At 35.2% G+C, this 21,342-nt stretch overlaps 2 protein-coding genes and 1 pseudogene across 2 annotated transcripts; 1 reads left to right on the plus strand and 2 right to left on the minus strand.

Moving 5' to 3' along the window:
• The first annotated feature begins 1,509 nt into the window (after positions 1-1,509).
• LOC121218636 (topless-related protein 1-like) lies at positions 1,510-8,481 on the plus strand (annotated as a pseudogene).
• Positions 8,482-8,909: 428 nt separating this feature from the next.
• On the minus strand, positions 8,910-9,785 carry LOC121218637 (triphosphate tunnel metalloenzyme 3). Its single transcript, XM_041096175.1, has one exon. The coding sequence runs from the start codon at positions 9,640-9,642 to the stop codon at positions 8,959-8,961; it is 684 nt and encodes a 227-aa protein (XP_040952109.1). The 5' UTR covers positions 9,643-9,785; the 3' UTR covers positions 8,910-8,958.
• A 756-nt stretch (positions 9,786-10,541) lies between these two features.
• LOC121218638 (protein TSS) lies at positions 10,542-19,558 on the minus strand. Its single transcript, XM_041096176.1, has 23 exons — positions 19,193-19,558; positions 19,035-19,096; positions 18,839-18,931; positions 18,689-18,761; positions 17,559-17,855; positions 16,869-16,933; positions 16,470-16,601; positions 16,333-16,374; positions 15,739-16,254; positions 15,494-15,648; positions 14,903-15,389; positions 14,740-14,802; positions 14,545-14,646; positions 14,145-14,462; positions 13,976-14,068; positions 13,792-13,893; positions 13,556-13,660; positions 13,249-13,382; positions 12,899-13,082; positions 12,699-12,830; positions 12,495-12,607; positions 12,330-12,411; positions 10,542-12,241 (listed from the first exon to the last, which is right to left on the minus strand). The coding sequence occupies exons 1-23, from the start codon at positions 19,269-19,271 to the stop codon at positions 10,736-10,738; spliced, it is 4,935 nt and encodes a 1,644-aa protein (XP_040952110.1). The 5' UTR covers positions 19,272-19,558; the 3' UTR covers positions 10,542-10,735.
• Positions 19,559-21,342: the final 1,784 nt, after the last annotated feature.

Consider the following 21,342-nt stretch of genomic DNA (forward strand, 5'->3'; position numbering starts at 1 on the left):
AAACTTAATCCATTTAAAAAACATATTTAATTTTATTAAATCTATTTTTCGGACAAGCTTCGTAGTACAACTAAGACCCTTGGGGACAATCCTTAACTCTACTATACATTTTGAACGGATAAAAATTATTGAATAAAAAAAAAGGGACATGACATAAAAAAAATATTAAAATTTATATAACACAAAAATATCACTTTACGCTATGTCTTGTATGAATTTTTTAGTGCTTTTCGAATTAATCTAGTTTTTATCTAATTTTTCATCTGTTGTGTATTGTATTATTTAAAATTTACGTTACAATTAATCGAATATATATTTATTTTTATATTTATTATATTAAGAAAATAAAATTTAGAGTATTTTGACTTTATCAACTCATGCATGTCTTTTTCTTTTTTTAATCTTTTTGGTTGCACACAACTTTTACGCATTCAAAGGAAAAGTTTTTTTTTTCTTCCTTTTATGAGAATAACTTTTTAAAATGTTAGTGCTTCTTTGCTTTTACGACATCTATTAAAATGAATTTTTTAAATAAATAAATAAATAAATTTAAATTTATTAATGTAATTACGATTTTAGCATGTTAGAACTTACATTAGAATCAATCACGCGATTGACTTTTTCACACCAACCTAAAACGTCTTCGTCAACACACCAAAACCTATTATTTAATATTAAAATATAATTATTCATAATTAATCGAGTCTTAACTCGATCGATATGGATATTATTATCAATATAGAAAGACGTGATTTCGAGTGCATTAAAAGACGAGATTAAAAAATTATTTTTATTAAATTTAAAATATATTTTGCAATAAATGCTGTGGAACATAAATAATATAAAATTATTTTTATTTTTTTAAAGAACAGTATAAAATTATTAAAATGTAGATACATGTATTAATCATGTTGGTTTTTTTTTTTAATTTTTTAATTTTAAATTATCGGTTTTAGATCCATTCAATGAATTAATTATTTGCTTTGCTTTCTCGTTCCTTCAAAAATATATCACGATAAATTCACCCTTTCACATGATAAAAACAATGGCATGTTCCGTAATATTGAACAAAATCCAGGGTCAAACTTTTTCGAGAAAAGCCTGTCGTTTCTTTCGTAGATCTGAGAATAGTAAAAGATCGCTTTCCAAGCAAAATTTCCCTACTCCTCACATTGATCTCAACCTCTATTTCCAACCGACTGATCAAAATATAAAAAATCAAATCTCAAATCGACGATCGACAATGAAAATGGAATACACTTTGTTACACGTGATTATTCCTTTAAGTAGGATAGCTGTCAGCTAGAGATTCCACACTGATAAACTCGACAGGGTTTAGCCGGCTTAATAGGGGCTATCATTTACTGTACTTATTAATAAGTAGGATTACGTATCATCATAAGTTCTCTTTTTTTAATAAGCCATTTTTGATAAGAGAACTTGCTTATCATCATCTTTATCCGTCTCCTCTTTCCTATAAAAATCACCATTTCTGTAAGGTTTTAGGTTGGGTTTTATATAAAAAGGAATTTAAATAATTTTTTCCTAGAGAGAGAAAGAGAATCTCTGGCTACCTTGGGGTTATTTTTTTATAAATATTTTTCTTATTTTTGGAGAGAAAAAAAGTGTTTTTTTTATATGTAAAAATCTCTGGAAAGAGGAAGCTTCTTCTTTCTTGTATGAAAATCGATCTCAGACGGTAAGCTTCTAACGAATATTTCCTGTTTTTGTGTTTAAGAATCTCTTGCTTTACGATATGTAGGGGTTTTTTTTTTGGTATTTTGCTTTATTTTTATGGTATAAAGTTGTTTTTCCCCTTCTTTGATCGAAAAAACCCCCCTAATTTTACTTTGTTTTTCTTCCTCATTTGAAGATGGTTGAACGATCTTTTTGGGGTTCTTTATTTGGATTTTAAGGTATTTTGAGCTGATTTTTTTTAAAAAAAATTTCCTGGGAATATTCTTGCAGATCTAGTGTTTTTATTTGGTGATTTTTATTTCATCGTTGGGAACTGAAGTTGGAGGTGGATACGATGTCTTCTCTCAGTAGAGAGCTTGTGTTCTTGATCTTACAGTTTCTAGATGAGGAAAAGTTTAAAGAGACTGTTCACAAGTAAGGTTTTTTTTTTTGAAAATTAAATGGCATTTGATTTTAATTAGTATTTTGCTGTTAACTGATAAAATTTAAAATGTGATTATTACTTTGAATTTAAATAGGCTTGAACAGGAATCTGGGTTTTTCTTTAATATGAAATATTTTGAGGATGAGGTACATAATGGAAATTGGGATGAAGTTGAGAAATACTTGTCTGGTTTCACCAAGGTTGATGATAATCGGTATTCGATGAAAATCTTTTCGAGATTAGAAAGCAGAAGTACCTTGAAGCATTGGATAAGTAAGCTTTTTTGCATACTTTCGGTTTTTCTATTCGTATTTGTTAATCATCGGAAGTTTGTGAAAATTTCTGAATGTTCGAATATTATTTAGGCATGACCGGTCGAAAGCTGTGGAGATATTAGTGAAGGATTTGAAAGTTTTTGCTACATTCAATGAGGAACTTTTCAAGGAAATCACTCAGCTTTTGACATTGGAGAATTTCAGGTATGCTGCTTGTGTTTAATTTGTTTGAGTCTTGATCGAGAATGGGTAATTGTGAAAGTAATGAAGAATGTATAACTTTTGTAACAGAGAGAATGAGCAGTTGTCAAAGTATGGGGATACAAAATCAGCTAGAGCAATCATGTTAGTTGAACTCAAGAAGCTTATTGAAGCAAATCCTTTGTTCCGTGACAAGTTGCAGTTCCCTAACCTTAAAAATTCGAGGTTACGCACCCTCATTAATCAAAGGTAATTTTTTTCTTCTATTTTTGGTTCTTTATCATCGATGTATTAGCTGCTTTGAAGAGATAGGAGTGAGATGGGTGGCATGTTTTACTTTCCGATGAACATTTTACTTATGCAATGAACTCGCAAGCAGGCATGGTATTATTCCCGAGTTCTTACTGGCACCGATGTGTTTCTAGTTGTGGCTTTAAGGGAAAACTGATTTCTTGTGTAATCACAGTTTGAATTGGCAACATCAACTTTGTAAAAACCCAAGGCCAAATCCGGATATTAAAACTCTCTTTGTGGACCACTCATGTGGACAGCCAAATGGTGCACGAGCACCGTCTCCTGCAAACAATCCACTTCTTGGATCCTTGCCAAAAGCTGGAGGCTTTCCTCCTCTAGGGGCTCATGGGGTGGGTATCGAGCTTTACTATTGCTATCCTAAAATCTGTTTCATTATCCTTAACATTCTCGGTTGATGTCTTCAGCCTTTTCAACCTACACCTGCACAAGTTCCAGCACCCCTTGCTGGTTGGATGTCAAATCCTTCTACTGTAACTCATCCTGCTGTTTCTGGTGGAGCTATTGGTCTTGGTGCTTCAATACCCGGTAGTTTTTTCTTTTTCGATTTTTTCTTCTGTAATCACTTCTTCTCTATGTTTCATTTTTAGCTTAATGCTGGCCTCCGCTCATTTTCCTTTTAACTTTATGCATGTTCCGTTATTTCTTATAGCTGCATTGAAGCATCCGAGGACCCCTCCAACTAATCCATCAGTAGACTACCCATCTGGAGACTCTGATCATGTTTCCAAAAGGACAAGGCCCATTGGGATATCTGATGAGGTACTCCGGTTTTACTTTAATTGGCTTATTTGATATGGACTCTGGGTGTGATTGTGTTTCTTTCTGCCTAATGTTACTCAAGTGATCTTTGCTCACTTTGTGCAGGTAAATCTTCCTGTCAATGTGATGCCAGTACCGTTTCAGGGCCATGGTCACAGTCAGGCTTTCAGTGCACCTGATGATCTGCCAAGGGCTGTTGCAAGAATGCTGAACCAGGGTTCATCTCCTATGAGCATGGATTTCCATCCTGTTCAACAAACTCTACTTCTAGGTATGCTATACTCCGGCCTTATTTTATTATAGTTGCACTTGGTTCTCTGTTGTTGGCCAGCTGTTGATTATACCTTTGCGTATTCTGAATACAACAAACCAGTTGGTACCAATGTTGGGGACATAGCATTGTGGGAAGCTGGCTCTCGAGAGCGGCTGGTTTCTAGAAACTTTAAAGTTTGGGATCTTACTGCTTGTTCCATGCCCCTTCAGGTTTGTGCCACCGCCACCTGTTGTTTAGCGTACTCGTTAGCTCCATTTTTATTTAGACATATTATAAACAGCACTTATCTACCTAAATCCAGGCTGCTCTAGTCAAAGATCCTGCTGTCTCTGTAAACCGTGTAATTTGGAGCCCTGATGGTTCTTTATTTGGTGAGTAGAAACCAGTAGAGATATGCGTATGTATATAGAAGTTAAGTGGGAACATTGATTGACATGTTTTACCTGTTCGGAAAACAGGAGTTGCTTACTCAAGGCACATTGTGCAAATATATTCTTATCATGGTGGTGATGAGGTTCGGCACCATCTCGAGGTATATATTATGCCCGGTTCCGTTGGATTTTTTTTTTCTAATCCACTTGCTGAGTTTTTGCCTGACTGAAATCATAATGAAATTTCCGGTCTAGATTGATGCGCATGTTGGGGGTGTAAATGATATTGCATTCTCTCATCCAAATAAGCTACTTTGTGTAATAACGTGCGGTGATGACAAGACAATTAAGGTTGGCTTTATCATTGCACATTATTGGTTATTATTATTGAAGAAAAAAAGTGCTTGCCATTGCTAATTTCTTTGTGTTATTTTAGGTGTGGGATGCTTCTAATGGTACAAAGCAGTATACCTTTGAAGGTCACGAGGCTTCTGTTTATTCTGTCTGCCCTCACTATAAAGAAAACATTCAGGTAAGGATACTGCTTTATCAGTTTAGGTGTCTTACGTTCTTTACTGTACTATGGCCCTATGTTGCTTGGAGTTGGGTGTGAGTGTAGTCAGGTAAGGTGTGTATACAACATGAGTACGGTTAGAGCAACATAGCTATGGCCTAGGAGCATGTGCTTGTGTTCATTCTTCTTCCTGATGTGCTTCCTTTTGACTTTTTCTGCCTCAGTTTATCTTTTCAACAGCCATCGATGGAAAGATAAAGGCATGGTTATATGATAATATGGGATCAAGGGTTGACTATGAAGCTCCTGGCCGTTGGTGCACGACCATGGCCTACAGTGCTGATGGTACAAGGTTAGTTTGCTTGCACTATAACTCATGTATCTTGCAGTAATTGTCGAAAAATATCAGGATAAAGGAAGTTTTGCCTTTTATGGGCCTTTTTTGAATTGATGGCTGGTATTGTAGGCTCTTTTCCTGTGGCACCAGTAAAGATGGGGAGTCATTTATCGTTGAATGGAATGAAAGTGAAGGAGCTGTGAAGCGAACCTATCAAGGGTTCCGCAAACGTTCTTTAGGTGTTGTGGAATTTGACACAACTAAGAACAAGTATTTGGCTGCTGGTGACGATTTCTCTATCAAATTCTGGGATATGGACAATATTCAACCTTTGACCAGTTTCGATGCGGATGGAGGACTTCCAGTAAGTTCATTATGTTAAGTTTTGTGCTATTTTAATGATGGTAGCTGCTTACGTTGTCTATCCTAATTCCTAGGCGAGTCCACGCATCCGCTTTAACAAGGATGGCTCCCTCTTGGCTGTTTCCACCAATGATAACGGGATTAAGATTTTGGCAAATTCAGATGGTATGCGATTGTTGCGCACTTTGGAGAATCTTTCTTATGATGCCTTGAGAACAGCTGAAGCCCCGAAGGTAGTATTATTATTTCATTTAAATTTTTTAGTTGCATTAGAATTTGCAATTACTGGTTTCATATGTTTGTCAAATTTTCTCTTACATTCTGTGTCCTTTTTTCAGCCTACAATAAATCCAATCTCAGCTGCAGCAGCAGCAGCAGCTGCCGCAGCCGCTACTAGTGCTGGACTTGCAGATAGAAGTGTTGCTATTGCTGGAATGGTCCGTCTGATAGAACGTTCACTTTTGCCCCTGCAGTTCAATACTGTTTTATTGTTATAGTTGTGTCGTTGTTTCTCCGTTTAGTAGTGGAGCTTGAATGCATGACTTATATGGTTCGTGTGCTATGTCTTTTTCAGAATGGAGATGCTCGGAGTTTTGGGGATGTGAAACCCCGACTAACAGAAGAACCCAGTGATAAATCAAAGATTTGGAAGCTCACTGAAATCAATGAACCGTCTCAGTGTCGATCCTTGAGGCTTCCTGAAAACTTGAGGGTGACCAAGGTACAGAAAATTTCTCATACTTCTACAATTCTAGGATTTTCTATATGCTGGTAGGCTTACTATTTGATGATGTTTTGCCAATAATCTCTTTTATTCATTCCCTATCTTATCAGCTTTCTCTGTGATCATTGCAGATATCAAGGTTAATCTTCACAAATTCAGGTAATGCTATATTGGCATTAGCATCAAATGCTATTCACTTGCTTTGGAAGTGGCAGCGTAGTGATCGTAACTCAAATGGCAAGGTAACCTTTTCCATAATAAAAGTATACACTTCGAAATGACTTGTTCCAAAATTTATATCGTTGCTTGCATTATGTAGGCAACTGCCAGTGTAGCACCTCAGTTGTGGCAACCATCAAGTGGCATTCTTATGACCAATGATGTTGCTGATACAAATCCCGAAGAGGCTGTACCATGTTTTGCTTTGTCGAAGAATGATTCTTATGTAATGTCAGCATCTGGAGGAAAGATTTCCTTGTTTAATATGATGACGTTTAAGGTAACTCATTAATTCTGAAATAAGCTTTCTTTTTTCGATTTTTACGTCCCATTTTTACTGTCTCCACACCATTTGTCGATAATTTGGATATTTAGACATTGATGTTTCTGCGGACACTTACAGACAATGGCTACTTTCATGCCACCACCACCAGCAGCGACTTTCCTTGCATTCCACCCACAAGATAATAATATTATTGCTATAGGCATGGACGACTCAACAATTCAGATATATAATGTCCGTGTGGATGAGGTATGATTACATCTTGTGGAGAATCATTTATGCAACTCGTGTTTTAAGTAGCACTCATTTATTTACCGTTTTCATCATCCAGGTGAAGAGTAAACTTAAAGGTCACTCCAAAAGAATAACTGGCCTTGCCTTCTCGCATGTACTGAGTGTGCTCGTCTCATCAGGAGCCGATTCTCAGGTATTCTGAGCCTTGTCTAATGCTGCAAATAGTTTGCAAAACGAAAAACTTATTTGCTTTCAGTTGATTGATCATTTTACCATTTTTTTCTCCAGCTTTGTGTGTGGAACACCGATGGATGGGAAAAGCAGAAGGCTAGATTCCTGCAGGTTCCAGCGGGGAGGACACCAACAGCACTGTCAGACACACGTGTACAATTCCATCAAGACCAGATACATTTTCTTGTTGTACACGAGACTCAGCTTGCCATATATGAAACAACGAAGCTAGACTGCATGAAACAGGTAAGTTTATCTTGTTTGATTTGTTACGAAACAACAACATTATCTTTACCATGTTCTAATGTTAGTTTTCTCTTGTTTAGTGGGTCCCACGTGATTCTTCTGCTCCTATAACGCATGCAACGTTCTCATGTGATAGCCAACTGGTATATGCCAGCTTTCTCGATGCATCTGTTTGTGTATTTACTGCTGCAAACCTCAGATTACGTTGTCGTATAAACCCTTCTGCTTATCTTCCAACTAACATCAGGTATTTTGCCAGATCTTTTTGACTCGAGGTATCAATTCGTAGTTGGAAGAGGATTATGCATTCTAATTGCTATCTCTATTCTTTTTCCCTCTTACGTCACAGTTCCAATGTTCACCCACTTGTAATCGCTGCACATCCATCTGAGTCAAACGAATTTGCATTGGGACTCTCAGATGGTGGCGTTCATGTCTTTGAGCCCCTTGAATCCGAAAACAAATGGGGTGTGCCTCCACCCGTTGAAAACGGTTCAGCCAGCAGTATGACAGCAACACCTTCAGTTGGAGCTCCAGGATCAGAGCAAGCCCAGAGATGATAAAATGGTTGACAAAAGCACAAATTCTTTTATATGATTGGCTTGCATGCCCCTCCCTAATTTAGGTATGCTTTCCCAGAGTCAGTCCATTTTGAATTATAACTCAATTTGGGTTAGAACAGCAAGATAAAACCCATTTCGTTTCTCGACTTGCTCGACCGAAAGGCAGCAGGTGTCCGGTTGATATAAAATTTGAATTCAAGTTATATTTTCTGGCTTGTTATTTTTAACCAGTCTTTGTTCCTGCTAAAATTTTTGCAGCTTGACAATGAAAGATGATGCCAAGATGTAGATTTTTAACATATTTTGTGAGATACATTGTCTTTAAGGTAAATGGCATAGTAGTGTTTTCTTATGCCCTTTTTTTGAAGGGAAAAATTATGTTTAAAAGGAGGAATGATTTTCTGTTCTATTGTAGTTGTTTATCTTCATATATTACCCCCTTTTTTCTTTTTTCTTTTTTTCTCATAAATCAGAATGTTCTTTTTATGTATCAGATTTACATTTTCTTCTTTCAGAAACCTTTTCTTCTTCTCTGTCATCAACTTTAACTGATGGACATATATACTTGTATCTTTAAATAATCCTATGATGGTGTTTACATAGCATATGGAGCAAGAGCCAAAAACCAAAGCAATGTTCATCAAGTCTAATTAGAACCTACGAGTGAATTGCAAATTGTGCAAGTAATTCAAGCACATCAATGTCAATGAAAGGATTAAATTTTATTATTTTTAGAATTTGATACATCAAACATATCATATGAATATGAATGGTATCATGTCAATGTATAGATTATTTATTAAAAAAATTAATTGCTAAAATCAAAATCCAACTCTCATTTGAACAAAAAGAGTAAAATGGGTACAAAACAGCAGAAATTCTCAAAATTTATGATTAAAAACAACATATTTTACAAGAATGCATAATTTATTTTGAGGGCAACTTCCCAGACAAAAAAACACCAAACTTATTAATATCAGAGTAAACAAAATCAATCCCATTTTCCATCAAAAGCCCTTCAATCAATTCCTTATCACGTTCAGGCTCTTTACTTTCACATTCAATCTCATAACACACACCAAAATCATACACGGTTTCATCAACTTCCAATTTCAATCCTTTCCAATCATAAACCCCTCTCACATTCTTAAACCCTCCTAAACAAATCAATTCATCAACCCCAAATTCACCTTTTAGCTTTTCCATTATCTGGGATTTGTTTGATAAGCCCAACAACCCATTCGGGTCAGTCAAAAAAGACCGAGCCAATGATGGGTCGATGGGTTCTTCATGTTCTTCGACTCGACTAATGCCTTGAGTGAGTTCAGGCTTGGATTTGAATGAAAGGACGGCGTAAGAGTCGAGGTTGTAGAAACGGAGGCGGAGGGCGCTGTTCGAGACGGCGAGGGTGGTGGTTGGGGTGTCGAAGAATATGTTTTCTTGGATTAAAGTGGTGGTGTGGAATGGGGAAAGGAGATTTGAGAGCTTTTGGTGGGATTGGGAATTGGGGAGACGAAGCTTTACTTCAACTTCCATTTGGGTGGGGATTTTAGTGAAATGGGGTGGCTTTGATTTGATTAATTTTGTTGTTGGGAACAACCTTTTCAACATTTGTTTGCAGGTGGCTGAATCTGAATCAAATCATCATGATAGGGTTTAATTTTCACCTCAACCTCCAACATTAGCGGATAAGATGCTAAAAAAGAACCAATCCCACCCTTGTGCTAATTACAACACCGGTTCCGGTCCAATTCTTTTCATCAACTTTGGTCGGTTCGGTTAAATAAATAACTCAATAGATTTTTTAGTCCAGGCCAATCGTTCTATATCGGTTCACAAGTCAATCGATTTAACATCTTTCTTCGGATGTTGATTTCACATCTTTGGTGCTAGTGTTTGGTTCAATGATGTTTGGTCTATCGGACTAGTTAGATTGAGAGCTAACAGAGGTACCAATTTAAATAATGGCATTGAATCGATTGAATTGAGAGAACTATTAAAAAATCGGTTGAACTGGTTATGGAACCAAATTTTTAATATTTTTTAATTGAATCAGTTAAACCAGTTGACAAACCGATGACTTGACTGTTTCGATCATCAATCCGATTATAAAAATCTTGGTTTGATTGAGATATATTAAAAAAATTGACGAATCGAAAAGAAAAGTTCCATTAAAAATGAAATCATAAGTTTAAGTTCTCTTAAAAAAATGTTCATTTTGTTAGCAAAAGAATCATGAAAACCTCTATATTAGAAGTTAAATTATATTTTGTACATTAATCAATAAGTAAAAATTCCATCTATTTGTACAATAAAAACTGGTGTAGATGACAAAATAACCCATTAGTGACCCGTCTCATACCATCTATATCTCATGCTAACATACAAAATCAATTTTTAACAATAAATATAGATAGAAACTTTTAACAAAAATGCCATTTTACTTTATTAAAAAGTACATTTTTTATTAATAAAAAAATAAAAAGAACAAAATATAATTCGACTTCGTGTTATCAAATGGCACTTTTTATTAATAAAACAAAATCTGTAAACAAAGAGAAGGAATTTACATATATTATTTAGCTACATAACAACCTCATCTGCAAATTAAACATAGAAATCAAAACCCAGCTTTTCACTAGAACATATCTGCAAATTGCTTTTCCCTCGTATCCTGCTTACTGAAATATGGGCATTATCTAACCTAAGCACATATTGATTGATGATGATGATTGTATGGTCCATTACTTACTCCATTCATAAACTGCTGCCTCTTCCTTCTTCGCTTCGTTACAACCGTAAATCCTTCGCCGTCCCGGGTTTTCTTTATATTTACATCTGATGTTTTTGGTTGTTCACAGGTGCTGGATTGAGATGCCACGTCATGTCCTTCATTCACATGGAGAGCTTTTGCTTCTGTTGTTGCTGGCTCAGTTGTAGGTACAAACTCGGGTGCATGAGGGTTCATAACTCGCGGAGGTCGGAACTCGGTTTGTTCGAGAGTTTGGTATCTCGGAAAGCCTTGTTTCATGTTGTAAGAATGGTTGTTTCCGTGATATAATGGGAACATCGGTCCGCAACGAACTCGAGCTGCAACTGCAGGTTCAATAACAGGCTCGGCAAGCATAGCTTGACAGGCTGTTACATCATAAACACTTGTAACAGCAATGTAGAGTGCTCCGGGATTGAACGGTTCCGCTAATGCTGATAGCTTACTTCCCTTTGTTTCTACAGACTTTTCAGTATTTACATACGAAACCTCATCACGTTCAGGAACCGTTTCTTCACGATTGTCATCATGTGCAACATTATGAACAACAGAGATACTGTTTCTGTCCTCCATGTTTGCAGGCTCAGAAGAAACCTTATCGAGTTCAGGAGCAGCTTCTTCTGATCGATTTTCACTATCATCTGAAATGTTATTAGCAACAGAGATATTGTTTCCATCCTCCTTGGTTGCAGGCTCGGAAGAAACGTTATCAAGTTCAGGAGCAGATTCTTCTGATTGATTTTCGCTATCACGAGTTCCTTCAGTTTCATCATCATCATTATCTACAACGTTATCAATAACAGACATATGGTCTCCATCCTCCGATTTTGTAGTCTCAGTTCGGATGGTGCACACCTGATGTTCGGTTTCCCCCTCATGTAATGGCTTCAGAACTGTACCTGGAGGTGCTACAGCTACTTCTTTGTAAGAAAGACATTTCGAAGCAACGGCACTGAGATTTGCTGAAGACAAGGAACCTTTGGAAACAGAAGCTCGTAAACTAACCGAATTCCCTCCGGGGTTTGAGTTATGGGACATCAATTGCTTCACCGGAACTACCTCCTTTACAATGTTCTTAGAGGAAGTTTTTCTCACCGGAAAAATAGTTTCTCGCCTAGAGCCACTCACTCTAACATTTGCAAGGGCAGTTCTCTTCCTTCGAGACTTCCTTCCGACGGCATTTCCTGACCGTCCTTTTGAATTGGCTTCTTGCCACCCTTCATCCGAAGTTGTCTCTTCGAAAACTTCACTTGTAACCATTGGCTCAACTCTAGTAACATCATTAGTTTTCTTTGGCTCTTCAAGACAAATAGAACTCACCATTCTTCTTTCATTAATATCTGCAGTACTGATACTTTTCTCTGAGACACCATTGAACACAGAACTGTCTGTTACAAAGTTGTGACATGCGTCATGGGTTTTGTCACTAGTCTGTAACACCTGCCAAGTTTTTAAGAAATGTCACTGTTAAATGTTGATTCAGACGAAGAAGGATGAGATACAAACTTTCTGTACTAATCTGTAGTACCTTGGCACGCAGCAGCTTCTTCTGTACATCAGTTCCTTTAGAATCTTGATCGGGACTAATGTAATCGAGCAGGTCGGACACACTGCAACAAACGGCCACAGGTTTTAGTGCTGCAAGAAATAATGATATAATTGAATTAGTAATTCAGGGACACCGTATTAGTACCTAAGATGACCCTTGCTTGCAATGGAAGCATCTGGCTTTGGAGTTCCATTTCGTGCAGCTTCTTGCTGTTCTAAAGCTTTTGATTCAAAGTATTCGATCCAAGCAGCGGAGTCCTGCAAGGCAGAACACAGTTCTTTAACCCCATATCAAACAGAATGGACAAAGGTGCATGAAGGTATGGACGGTCGTGGCTGAGGTATTTACCTGTGTACGAAGGTCATCTTGTCCGAGTTTTGCTTGAAGTATTTTGAATGTAGTTTGTTCATGTTGCACGCTTAAAGAATATGCCTCCATCAATGAAAGAGCAATGGCAATGGCATGATAGCTTGCAGCCGTCTGTTACGAGAGGCGATTAGAAAACTAGACGTAGATGAACATATGCATAAAGTTGGAGAGAGACTGACCTGTATGTGATCCGCTCCTAGTAGTCTCTGGTTGCACTTTAGAGCTTCATGCAAATATCTGAGAGCCACGTGAACATTTCCCATGCCTTCTTCCATCATAGCCACATTTATATATGTTGCGGCGGTATTTGGGTGAGACAATCCGCAAGTAAAATGGAGAAGGAATAAAGAACGGTTTACATATCTGCCAAGACGCATTAATTTCATCAAGAGAGCAAATAGAAAGGCAAAGAAATAAGACAAGATGCATTCGAGTGAACTGTCATCAAGCAAAGAAGGTACTCGAGAGGAAAATCACAAGAGTTATAAAATGAAAGCACAAAATGAGCATTTTGGCACTCAAGTCTCACTTCAAAGCCATTTCAAAGTGTTGAAGCTGATAATAATATACAGCAAGATCCCCATAGCTTTTCACCGTGTCTGGATGATCAAGACCGAGCTCCCTCTCATTAATATCCAAAGCTTTCTGTTGATATATAATTGCCTAAACAAGACGTAATGGTTTAGATTACTTTTCAATGGTACTAGCGGAGGAACGTATAAATGATACTCGGAGAACATTAGCCGTCCTTTTTCTTTTATATCTCTATAAGAGGAGACTAAAAGTGAATTAGTTTCGTATATCTTAAGCTGATAAATAGCAGAATGTTCAGATACCTGATTGAAATCACCAGTATGGTAGAGAACCACAGCAAGAAGACTGTAAGCACTCGCAGTAGTTCGATGGTAAGGACCACATACAGCTATCATCTTTGCTAATGCCTTCAAAAGCAAGTAAAACATAAAATGAGACCAATGGAAGTCCTATTTAGTAACATTTCATCCCTTCTCATTCACCGAATATAGGACATAAATAGATGTGAATTTGAACTATAAATCAAAATGGGAAATACCTTTGTCCCATAATTAACCGCATCCTCTAGTTTTCCTTTGTCAATAGCCGCCTTGGATGACTCTAACAATGTTCGGCCATCGGCAGAAGCGCATACTACATGCTGTAAATCATTAAAGGCAAAGTCTAGTTATGTTTAAATTGATAGCAAGCTGGTTCAATGAGATAGTAACATAGATATCCACCTTACAAACAGGATAAATGCTAATAATATTGCAACTTTCGAAAGGTTCTTTGCATTCCATGTCATAGTCTTTAGGAACCAACTCTAGACCAACCTGCAGAAAAGAAATATCGGTAAATCTCAGCCGTCTGATGCACTTAGCAGCTTAAGCAGTTGACAACAGATAGTACCTTATGGCAAAGTTCTCGAAGAATGGATAGTTTTCTCAAATGCCGGAATTCATCTTGTAGTTTCCAACCAAATTTTGCAGAAAGAAACTTTCTTAACCACCGCAATTTTAGCAAATAGTCATCATTTGCGTTTTCAGCATTATCTTCTGATCCATTATTTCCGAGTAAGAAATTTAGGGATGAAGCTATAGCTGCAGGTAAGTCCTCGAATTTGTCAACAGATGCAACGACTGCTTTGAGTACGTGTTTGAAAGCTCGAGTAACCATCTCATGGATGCAAAGTGATTGTATGTGAGGCAGCTTCTCAGCAAGTTCAACCTGACTTGTACAATAATAACATCAGAGTCAACAAACACAAAATGGTCTGACTTATATCATTTCATAGAGAGAGATTCCTCACCACACGACCCAAAGACAACATTTTTAGTCCCCTTAGATGCATAAAGTCAGTCAGGGAACGACCATCGGTGGGTGAAAGTTCAAGTGATCCAAAGTCTGTTACCTAATAAAGTATTGAGAGTCGGTTCATGAACTGCACATAAAGCTTAAAAAAAGAACATTTTGAAAGATAATGGCTTCGGCTATTGAATAGTACCAGCTTTGGTAAGGCAGTGTCATCATAGTACTCATACGCCATCTTAATAAGCTCATTGACTGACTGTAGCACAAAAGCAAGCTTAAAAGAGTGAGATCAGTACAATAGTAGTAAATCTATGCCAAACTTTTTGAGAAAAAACATGAAACAGTGACGAGGAAACCTTTAAGTGAAGACCGGTTCGACTTTCTTCAAGCCGTGAGAAAGCTTCTTCGGAAATAAGGTTCTTCAGTTCCATCTGATTTCTGGACTCACCAATGCTTTGGTTCATAGCACATGGCTCGCAATCATTTTCTTCCTCGTCAACTTTGCTACCGCTGTTACTTGGTTTTTTATCCCTTTTCTTTAAGCATTTAAAATGCTTTCCAAGACCTTTCACAGCCGGTTCAGCCTCATGATCACGACCAAGTCCGTTTGAAGTAGTATCTCTCAAAGTTTCCTGTTTCTGTAGACATTGCAACCAACAAGAACCGAGTTCTAATCTAATAGACCTTTCAGGAACAACCGAGTTCTCCTCTAGTTTGGTCAAGCTCTCTTTAACTACTTGCCGAACAAGGCATCTAGAAGTTTCGGAATCATTCGAGTTGAGTTGATGTGATTGGCCTCCACTCCATTCTTTAGCGCCTGACTTGTGAAGTAAAACCCTTAAGCTGAAATAAATTAAACACCCCATATCCGTTACAGGACCCAACTTGCATGTGTGTGCTATATATATGTGAAATAGAAATGAGAGCACCAGCTGACAAGTCCAGACCTGTTAATGTTAAGAGCATTAGCTCCTCCGTCTGGTTGATCATCAATGTCAATATCCCGAGCACTGTGCAGTTCGTTCTTCACTTCACCAACAACCTTTACGATTGCAATGTAGCCACAATGTCTAACAATGACAGTGCCCATCGAGGAAATATCCTGTGAGATGGTTACTACTTTGCTTAGTGAAAAAGATTGGCAAACTACAGGAAATCAGGAAAGATGAATTGAACTCGGATTTGGACTTACATGAAAAACCGCACTCTCGTCTGCAGATATCCCTTTAAGTAAATTCCTTTGAGCAATTTCATTAGCAGTCATGCCAAATGAATGATGACCAGCAACCTTTACATCCGCTGATTCTTGTTTTACCGTAATGGACAAGTCACCTATACGGTCCTCATGAAGAACTGAGTCAGGATGGCTATTTACAGTGCCTTTCACAATTGACCTGTTATTCATAACATGCTGTATTGTTGCAACAGCTTTAAAGATCGAGACATCAACAAATCGACTACGAAGCAAAAAGGCCTTGCGATCACGAACTACCCTCTCCTCTTCGGTTTTGCAAGGAAGGTTAGCCAATATTGCAAAATCCGTAGCCCACGGTTGAAGATCATATTCACCATTTCTTCCCTGGCCTCCACCATTACCACCCCATTGCTCATCTTCCAATGGAAAAGAAAGGAAGGTCGATGGAGAGTTGGCAACAAGGGGAGGAACAAGCCATGTATTTGCACGAAATCCATATGGAAGATTGCCGAACTGGAAGCAAAAAAAAAAAAAAGAGTTAACAAAGTTTATGTCAAATTAACCTATAATGGAAATAGAGAAAAAGGTCACCTTATTGTGTTCTATGAAAGCTTTCATAAGGGATTCATATGCCTGCATCAAGCACAAGAGCGAACTAATAAAAAATCAACCCGAATCAACATAGAAGCCATGGAAGGTTATTAATCACAGATAAAAACAGTACTCACATCAGCAAAGGCTTGGCTTAGATTTTGCAAAAGATCTAACAAACAGTGGCTCAGGAAAAAATGCTTTCCCACAGTATAAAACCCTTTTACTGATGCAACTACCTGTATTTGCTTCCCATTGCAGATTTTTATCTGCACAAACACATTGCATGTTAAACATGAAAATTAGCAAAAACCAAACAGCATACCGGAACGAAAAAGCTGGTTGATTTACAACAAGAACAACATCATCATTCAAATGTCCACCCTAAACCTATTTTAGGGTACATAGAGACTAATAATTTCGGCGTTCATGGCTTCACCAAGCAATATTATCTCCAAGGTTCAAACTCAAATCCTCCCGGTGGAATACATTGGTACCATTAAGAAGAGTTACTGACATGTAAAGTGAGATAGTACCTGCATTATGAAATAGTCACCTTCATGCCTCCCTTCTACATCCTTGGGCTCACATTTCCTCAAATCTGCAAAACCAACGTACCATATTATAAAGTTTATCATGTTTTAAGATGCATACCTTTTATTTCATCATATTACATCAATGGAAAAGAAGGTTATCGCATTAAAATTATTTAACAAATTTTGTTAATGTTTACTAAAAGAATTGTACCATATTATTAAGTTCATTTTAGTCCCTTCACTATTAAAATGAACATTTTAGTCCTGTACATTTGAAAAGCTATCATTCTAGCCTCTTCATCATAATTTTGCTATTAATGGAATCACATGACTTAGAGACGGATTTTTTCAGAAATAATTCAAATAAATTAATTATTTATGAAAATGACTCATTTATAAAATCATGTACAAAAATATCTGTTTTAAACAGTAAACTTTAGTGCCGTCATTGTTATTGGCTGCATCACCCTTCATAATGGATCAATTATTGGTTAATTTTAAAAAAAAAATTGAGTGGAGATTATATAAAATAAAGTAAGATTTATTTAAAGATTATATATTTAAAATAAAGGAAATCTTTCTCAAAAACTGTGCTTTTTAAAAATATTTTTTTTGTGATTTCCCTAGAAGTATTTTTTTTTAATAGTGAATACGGCCATTTTTTCTATCTCGAAAGAAAGAAGCACTTACTGAGAATGGGCGGAGCGAGGTGAGAGAAGGAAAAGAAATCATAAAATTCCGATAATTTTGGGGTAGGCTGAATGGCAGCCATCTCCATGCTCTCCATAATCCACGCCGTTCCAGGTCCTCCATCGGACGGCTCTCGAGGACGATGGTGGGGCCCGCCGTTAACCTTTTTAGATTTTGAATCGGACGATGATGATTGTGATCGTACTCTTTTAGGCTTGGAGAACCTGGTGGTGCACGCTACAATATCTAGGAGTCTCCGCACGTGAGCCACCGCCTGCTCTTCATTGGTATAATCCTCTGTATCAACGTGGCAGCAGTTTCATTTTTCCAACAAAATAAAAATATAAAAATTAAAATGTTTTCTCGTGTAAAACGTGTCGTTTTCGTCATTTCCAAAAAATAAAAATAATTTTGACCGTGACTATCCACGTAGCAACAAATGTCTACTCAAATCTCTTTTCAATTTAAATGAAAATTTTACGGTCAGATTTGTTTCTAGATCTCTCTTAATAGATTAAATTAACATTAAATTATAAAAATAATCATTTTTATTTATTTCATATTATATTTTAATTATTTATATTTAAATTATTACATTTTAATCACTTACATTATCATTTTGTTACGAAACTATTATGACTATTTTATAATAAAATGATAACGATAAATGACTATTTTTATAATTTATCGTTGGATTAATTAAAAAATACCAAAAATGTAATTACAAAGGTAAAAAAGGGAGGGCATCTGTGGTTGTTAACGCAAGGAAAACGACAAGTTCATCATTCATTGGCTATTTGGCTGCACACTACAAAAATTAATGACTGATATTTTGTCAGCCTCTTCTGTACGTGATCCTTTTTCAATTTGCATGTCCTCCCTTTTACGGTAATAAAATTTTCTCATATTTTTATATTATTTTTTCTGGATAAATATATTTAAGTTTTTAATTATTTATATCATATATAATTTCAAATTATTTATATTAATCGAAACTGCCAATGATTATTAATTAGTGTCTAGACAAAGAATAAAACAAAAGAGTATCAAAATTGATATTTGACCAAATAAAACTTAATTAACCTTAAAATTAAAAAAAAGAGAGAACATAATAACAAATTGAACCCTACCTTCAACCATTTTGAGCAAACATGGTTTCAAAGTTGCCACTTCTACTTTCTCATTCAATCTCTTCCCTTTGACCTAACAATGAAACAAACCATTAGAAAATACATTATTGAGAAAATAGAAATTAAGGAGGATTAAAATAATAATAATACCTCATGAGTTAAAGAATAGTTTGTAAAATGGCATGTTTCAACATGAGAAGCCAATAGCCTTTTTACATCAACTATCTTATCAGTTGAAATACCCTACAAGCAAATGGTTTCCTATTAATTAATATGATGAAATGAATGTTGATTTTAAAAAAAAATTAAATTAAATGCAATAAAAACTGGGTAAAAGCAAAAGCACCTTCAGTATAACTTGGGATTCATATGGAGTAATGACAGTGATATCAAGAACACTAGGAACAACTGAAACAACAACAACAAAAATCAAATAAAAGGGTATTTGAATTCAGAAACATTATTTTTAATTAAGATTTTCTTAAATTGGTTGTTTTTTTTTACCTTTCTCCTCCTTTTTCTTGTTCTTCTTCTCTGGTTTAGCTTTGTTTGATTTGCTTTTGCTGCTTGATTTTGGGGCCATTTTGAAGAACAATTTAAAAAAAAAAAAAGATTCACTGATATTTGCAGGTGAAAAAATCCAAAGCAAAGTTTGGGTTTTATTTACTGATTGATTACTGGGATAAAACAATGATTGTAAGCATGCAAAAGGGAAGAGCGATAGAAAATTCTGGAAATGGTTTTCTCTAACATTTTTTTTTTGGGAAGGGGGGTGGGGGATTGGTGTTTGAGCAGAGGAATGATGAAATGTTTTGAAACAGAGAATATATAAGGGTTCTTTTTAGTGTTGTGAACAATTAGGGCTTAGACCATTTTATGCTTTAAACCCCTATTTTACTCTTTAAAAAATAATAAAAATATTAAATTTAAAAAAATTAAGATTTTATATCTATACCTATTTATACTATATATCAAATATTGATTGAGTTATTACCATCCATCAATCAAAATTTAAATTTAATTAAAAAATTTATTAAAAACCAACAACTATTATTTTAAGAATATTTATGGTTTTTTTAAATTTGATAAATAAAAAATAATAGATATACATAACAAAAATAATAACATTTGAGCCCAAGTCATTATATTTTTCATTTTAGTTAAACTCACATTTAATTTTTAAGAGTGTGTCGTAAACTAGTTGAATGAGTTGGTGTCACTAGGTCTTTACTCAGTTATAAATTTACCAAAAACCCATTCTTTTTAAAGAATAATAAGTATTATTTTGAGGGTAATTAAATCTTTTTACATTTTGATAAATATTTTTAAAGAATATGATGAAGATTATGAGATTTGAGTCGCAAACGCCATATTTTCAGTATCTCAGTTTTATCATTTCAACCAAAGCCACATTTAATCTTATGGGTGAGCAAAATTCGATTTAAATCAAAGAAATTGAATTTCGAGTAATTAATTCTAGTTATTCGAATTATTTAAGTCAACTCAAATAATTAGATTCGAGTTTCGAGTTCGAGTCAAGTTGAATTTTACAATTCGAATAGCATATTGATGTAAATAATCTTTTGGTCCTTATAAATTTTGAAAATGAACAAATTTGTCTCTCTGTCGACAAAAATTACAAAAAAAAATTAAAAATTTATAAAAATTTCAAAATTTATATTTCTTAAAAGATTATAAAAATTCTAAAAAAATATATAAAGAAAGATAAAATTTTAAAAATTTTCTAAAATAATAATTTTGAAGACCTAAATAAGTTAATTAATGATTCAAGTTTATCATATTAAAGCACTTCTTCGTTTTTTGCTTTGAAAAAAATTTCAAATATATATGGTTTCAAATTTATGTGCTCTAACATGAAATTAATTATACGGTAACAATATCTTAATTTGACATGTTTAGTTTTTTTAATTTAACTCAAACAATTTCGCTCTATTCAACTCGACTCGACTTGACTCGAATTTCATTTCATTCGACTCGATTCAAAAAAATTCAAATCAAATTAGAATTGATTAAAAAATTCGAGTCAAATTAGAATTGATTAAATAGGACTCGTGAACTCGACTAACTCGAAAATCTTTTATTCGATTCGATCAAACGCTCACCCCTATTTAATCTTATATTAATAATTTATAAATTTATTACATGATTTTTTTCACCCATATAGTAAGTGTGTCATAATCAATTAATGTTTATACTTTTTATTGTTAAAAATAACAAACGAGTGGTTAGATGCAATGGTAAGACACATTACACTAGAGAATGCGGGTTTGAAATTTGAAAACATCATTATTGAGAGAGGTAACTATAAACCTCAAACATTGACCATAAAATAGACATACACGATGTAAACAAAAAAAATCATTTTTTATTATTTAATTTGAATCTAAATTTAAATTAAAATTATATCCCTCTCCTTTGTTATTAATAAATTGACTAATTTGCCCTCCTTTCCATACACGTGTCTATTTTTTCTTTGAAGTGCTTCTAATACTTTTTGTTGTGCCCAATTTGCCCATTGGCTATAAAAGCTGGTAGGTAAAGATCTAATACTTTTGGATACTATAAATATTATTAAAATATAAAATAATAACACTAATTGGTTAAAAAGAGAGAAAACAACGGTCTGGAGGACG

This window comes from Gossypium hirsutum, chromosome D06 (assembly GCF_007990345.1).
Source record: "Gossypium hirsutum isolate 1008001.06 chromosome D06, Gossypium_hirsutum_v2.1, whole genome shotgun sequence".
In the NCBI taxonomy this organism is placed as follows: domain Eukaryota; kingdom Viridiplantae; phylum Streptophyta; class Magnoliopsida; order Malvales; family Malvaceae; genus Gossypium; species Gossypium hirsutum.

Bases quoted from the DNA above. Each gene is read 5' to 3' on its own strand.
- LOC121218637 (XM_041096175.1), bottom strand. From the start codon at position 9,642: ATGTTGAAAAGGTTGTTCCCAACAACAAAATTAATCAAATCAAAGCCA.
- LOC121218638 (XM_041096176.1), bottom strand. From the start codon at position 19,271: ATGGCCCCAAAATCAAGCAGCAAAAGCAAATCAAACAAAGCTAAACCA. The intron at 14,463-14,544 runs GTGAGGAATCTC...TGTACAAGTCAG, and splicing joins TGTTGTCTTTGGGTCGTGTG to GTTGAACTTGCTGAGAAGCT. The intron at 13,894-13,975 runs GTGGATATCTAT...AATGATTTACAG, and splicing joins GCATTTATCCTGTTTGTAAG to CATGTAGTATGCGCTTCTGC.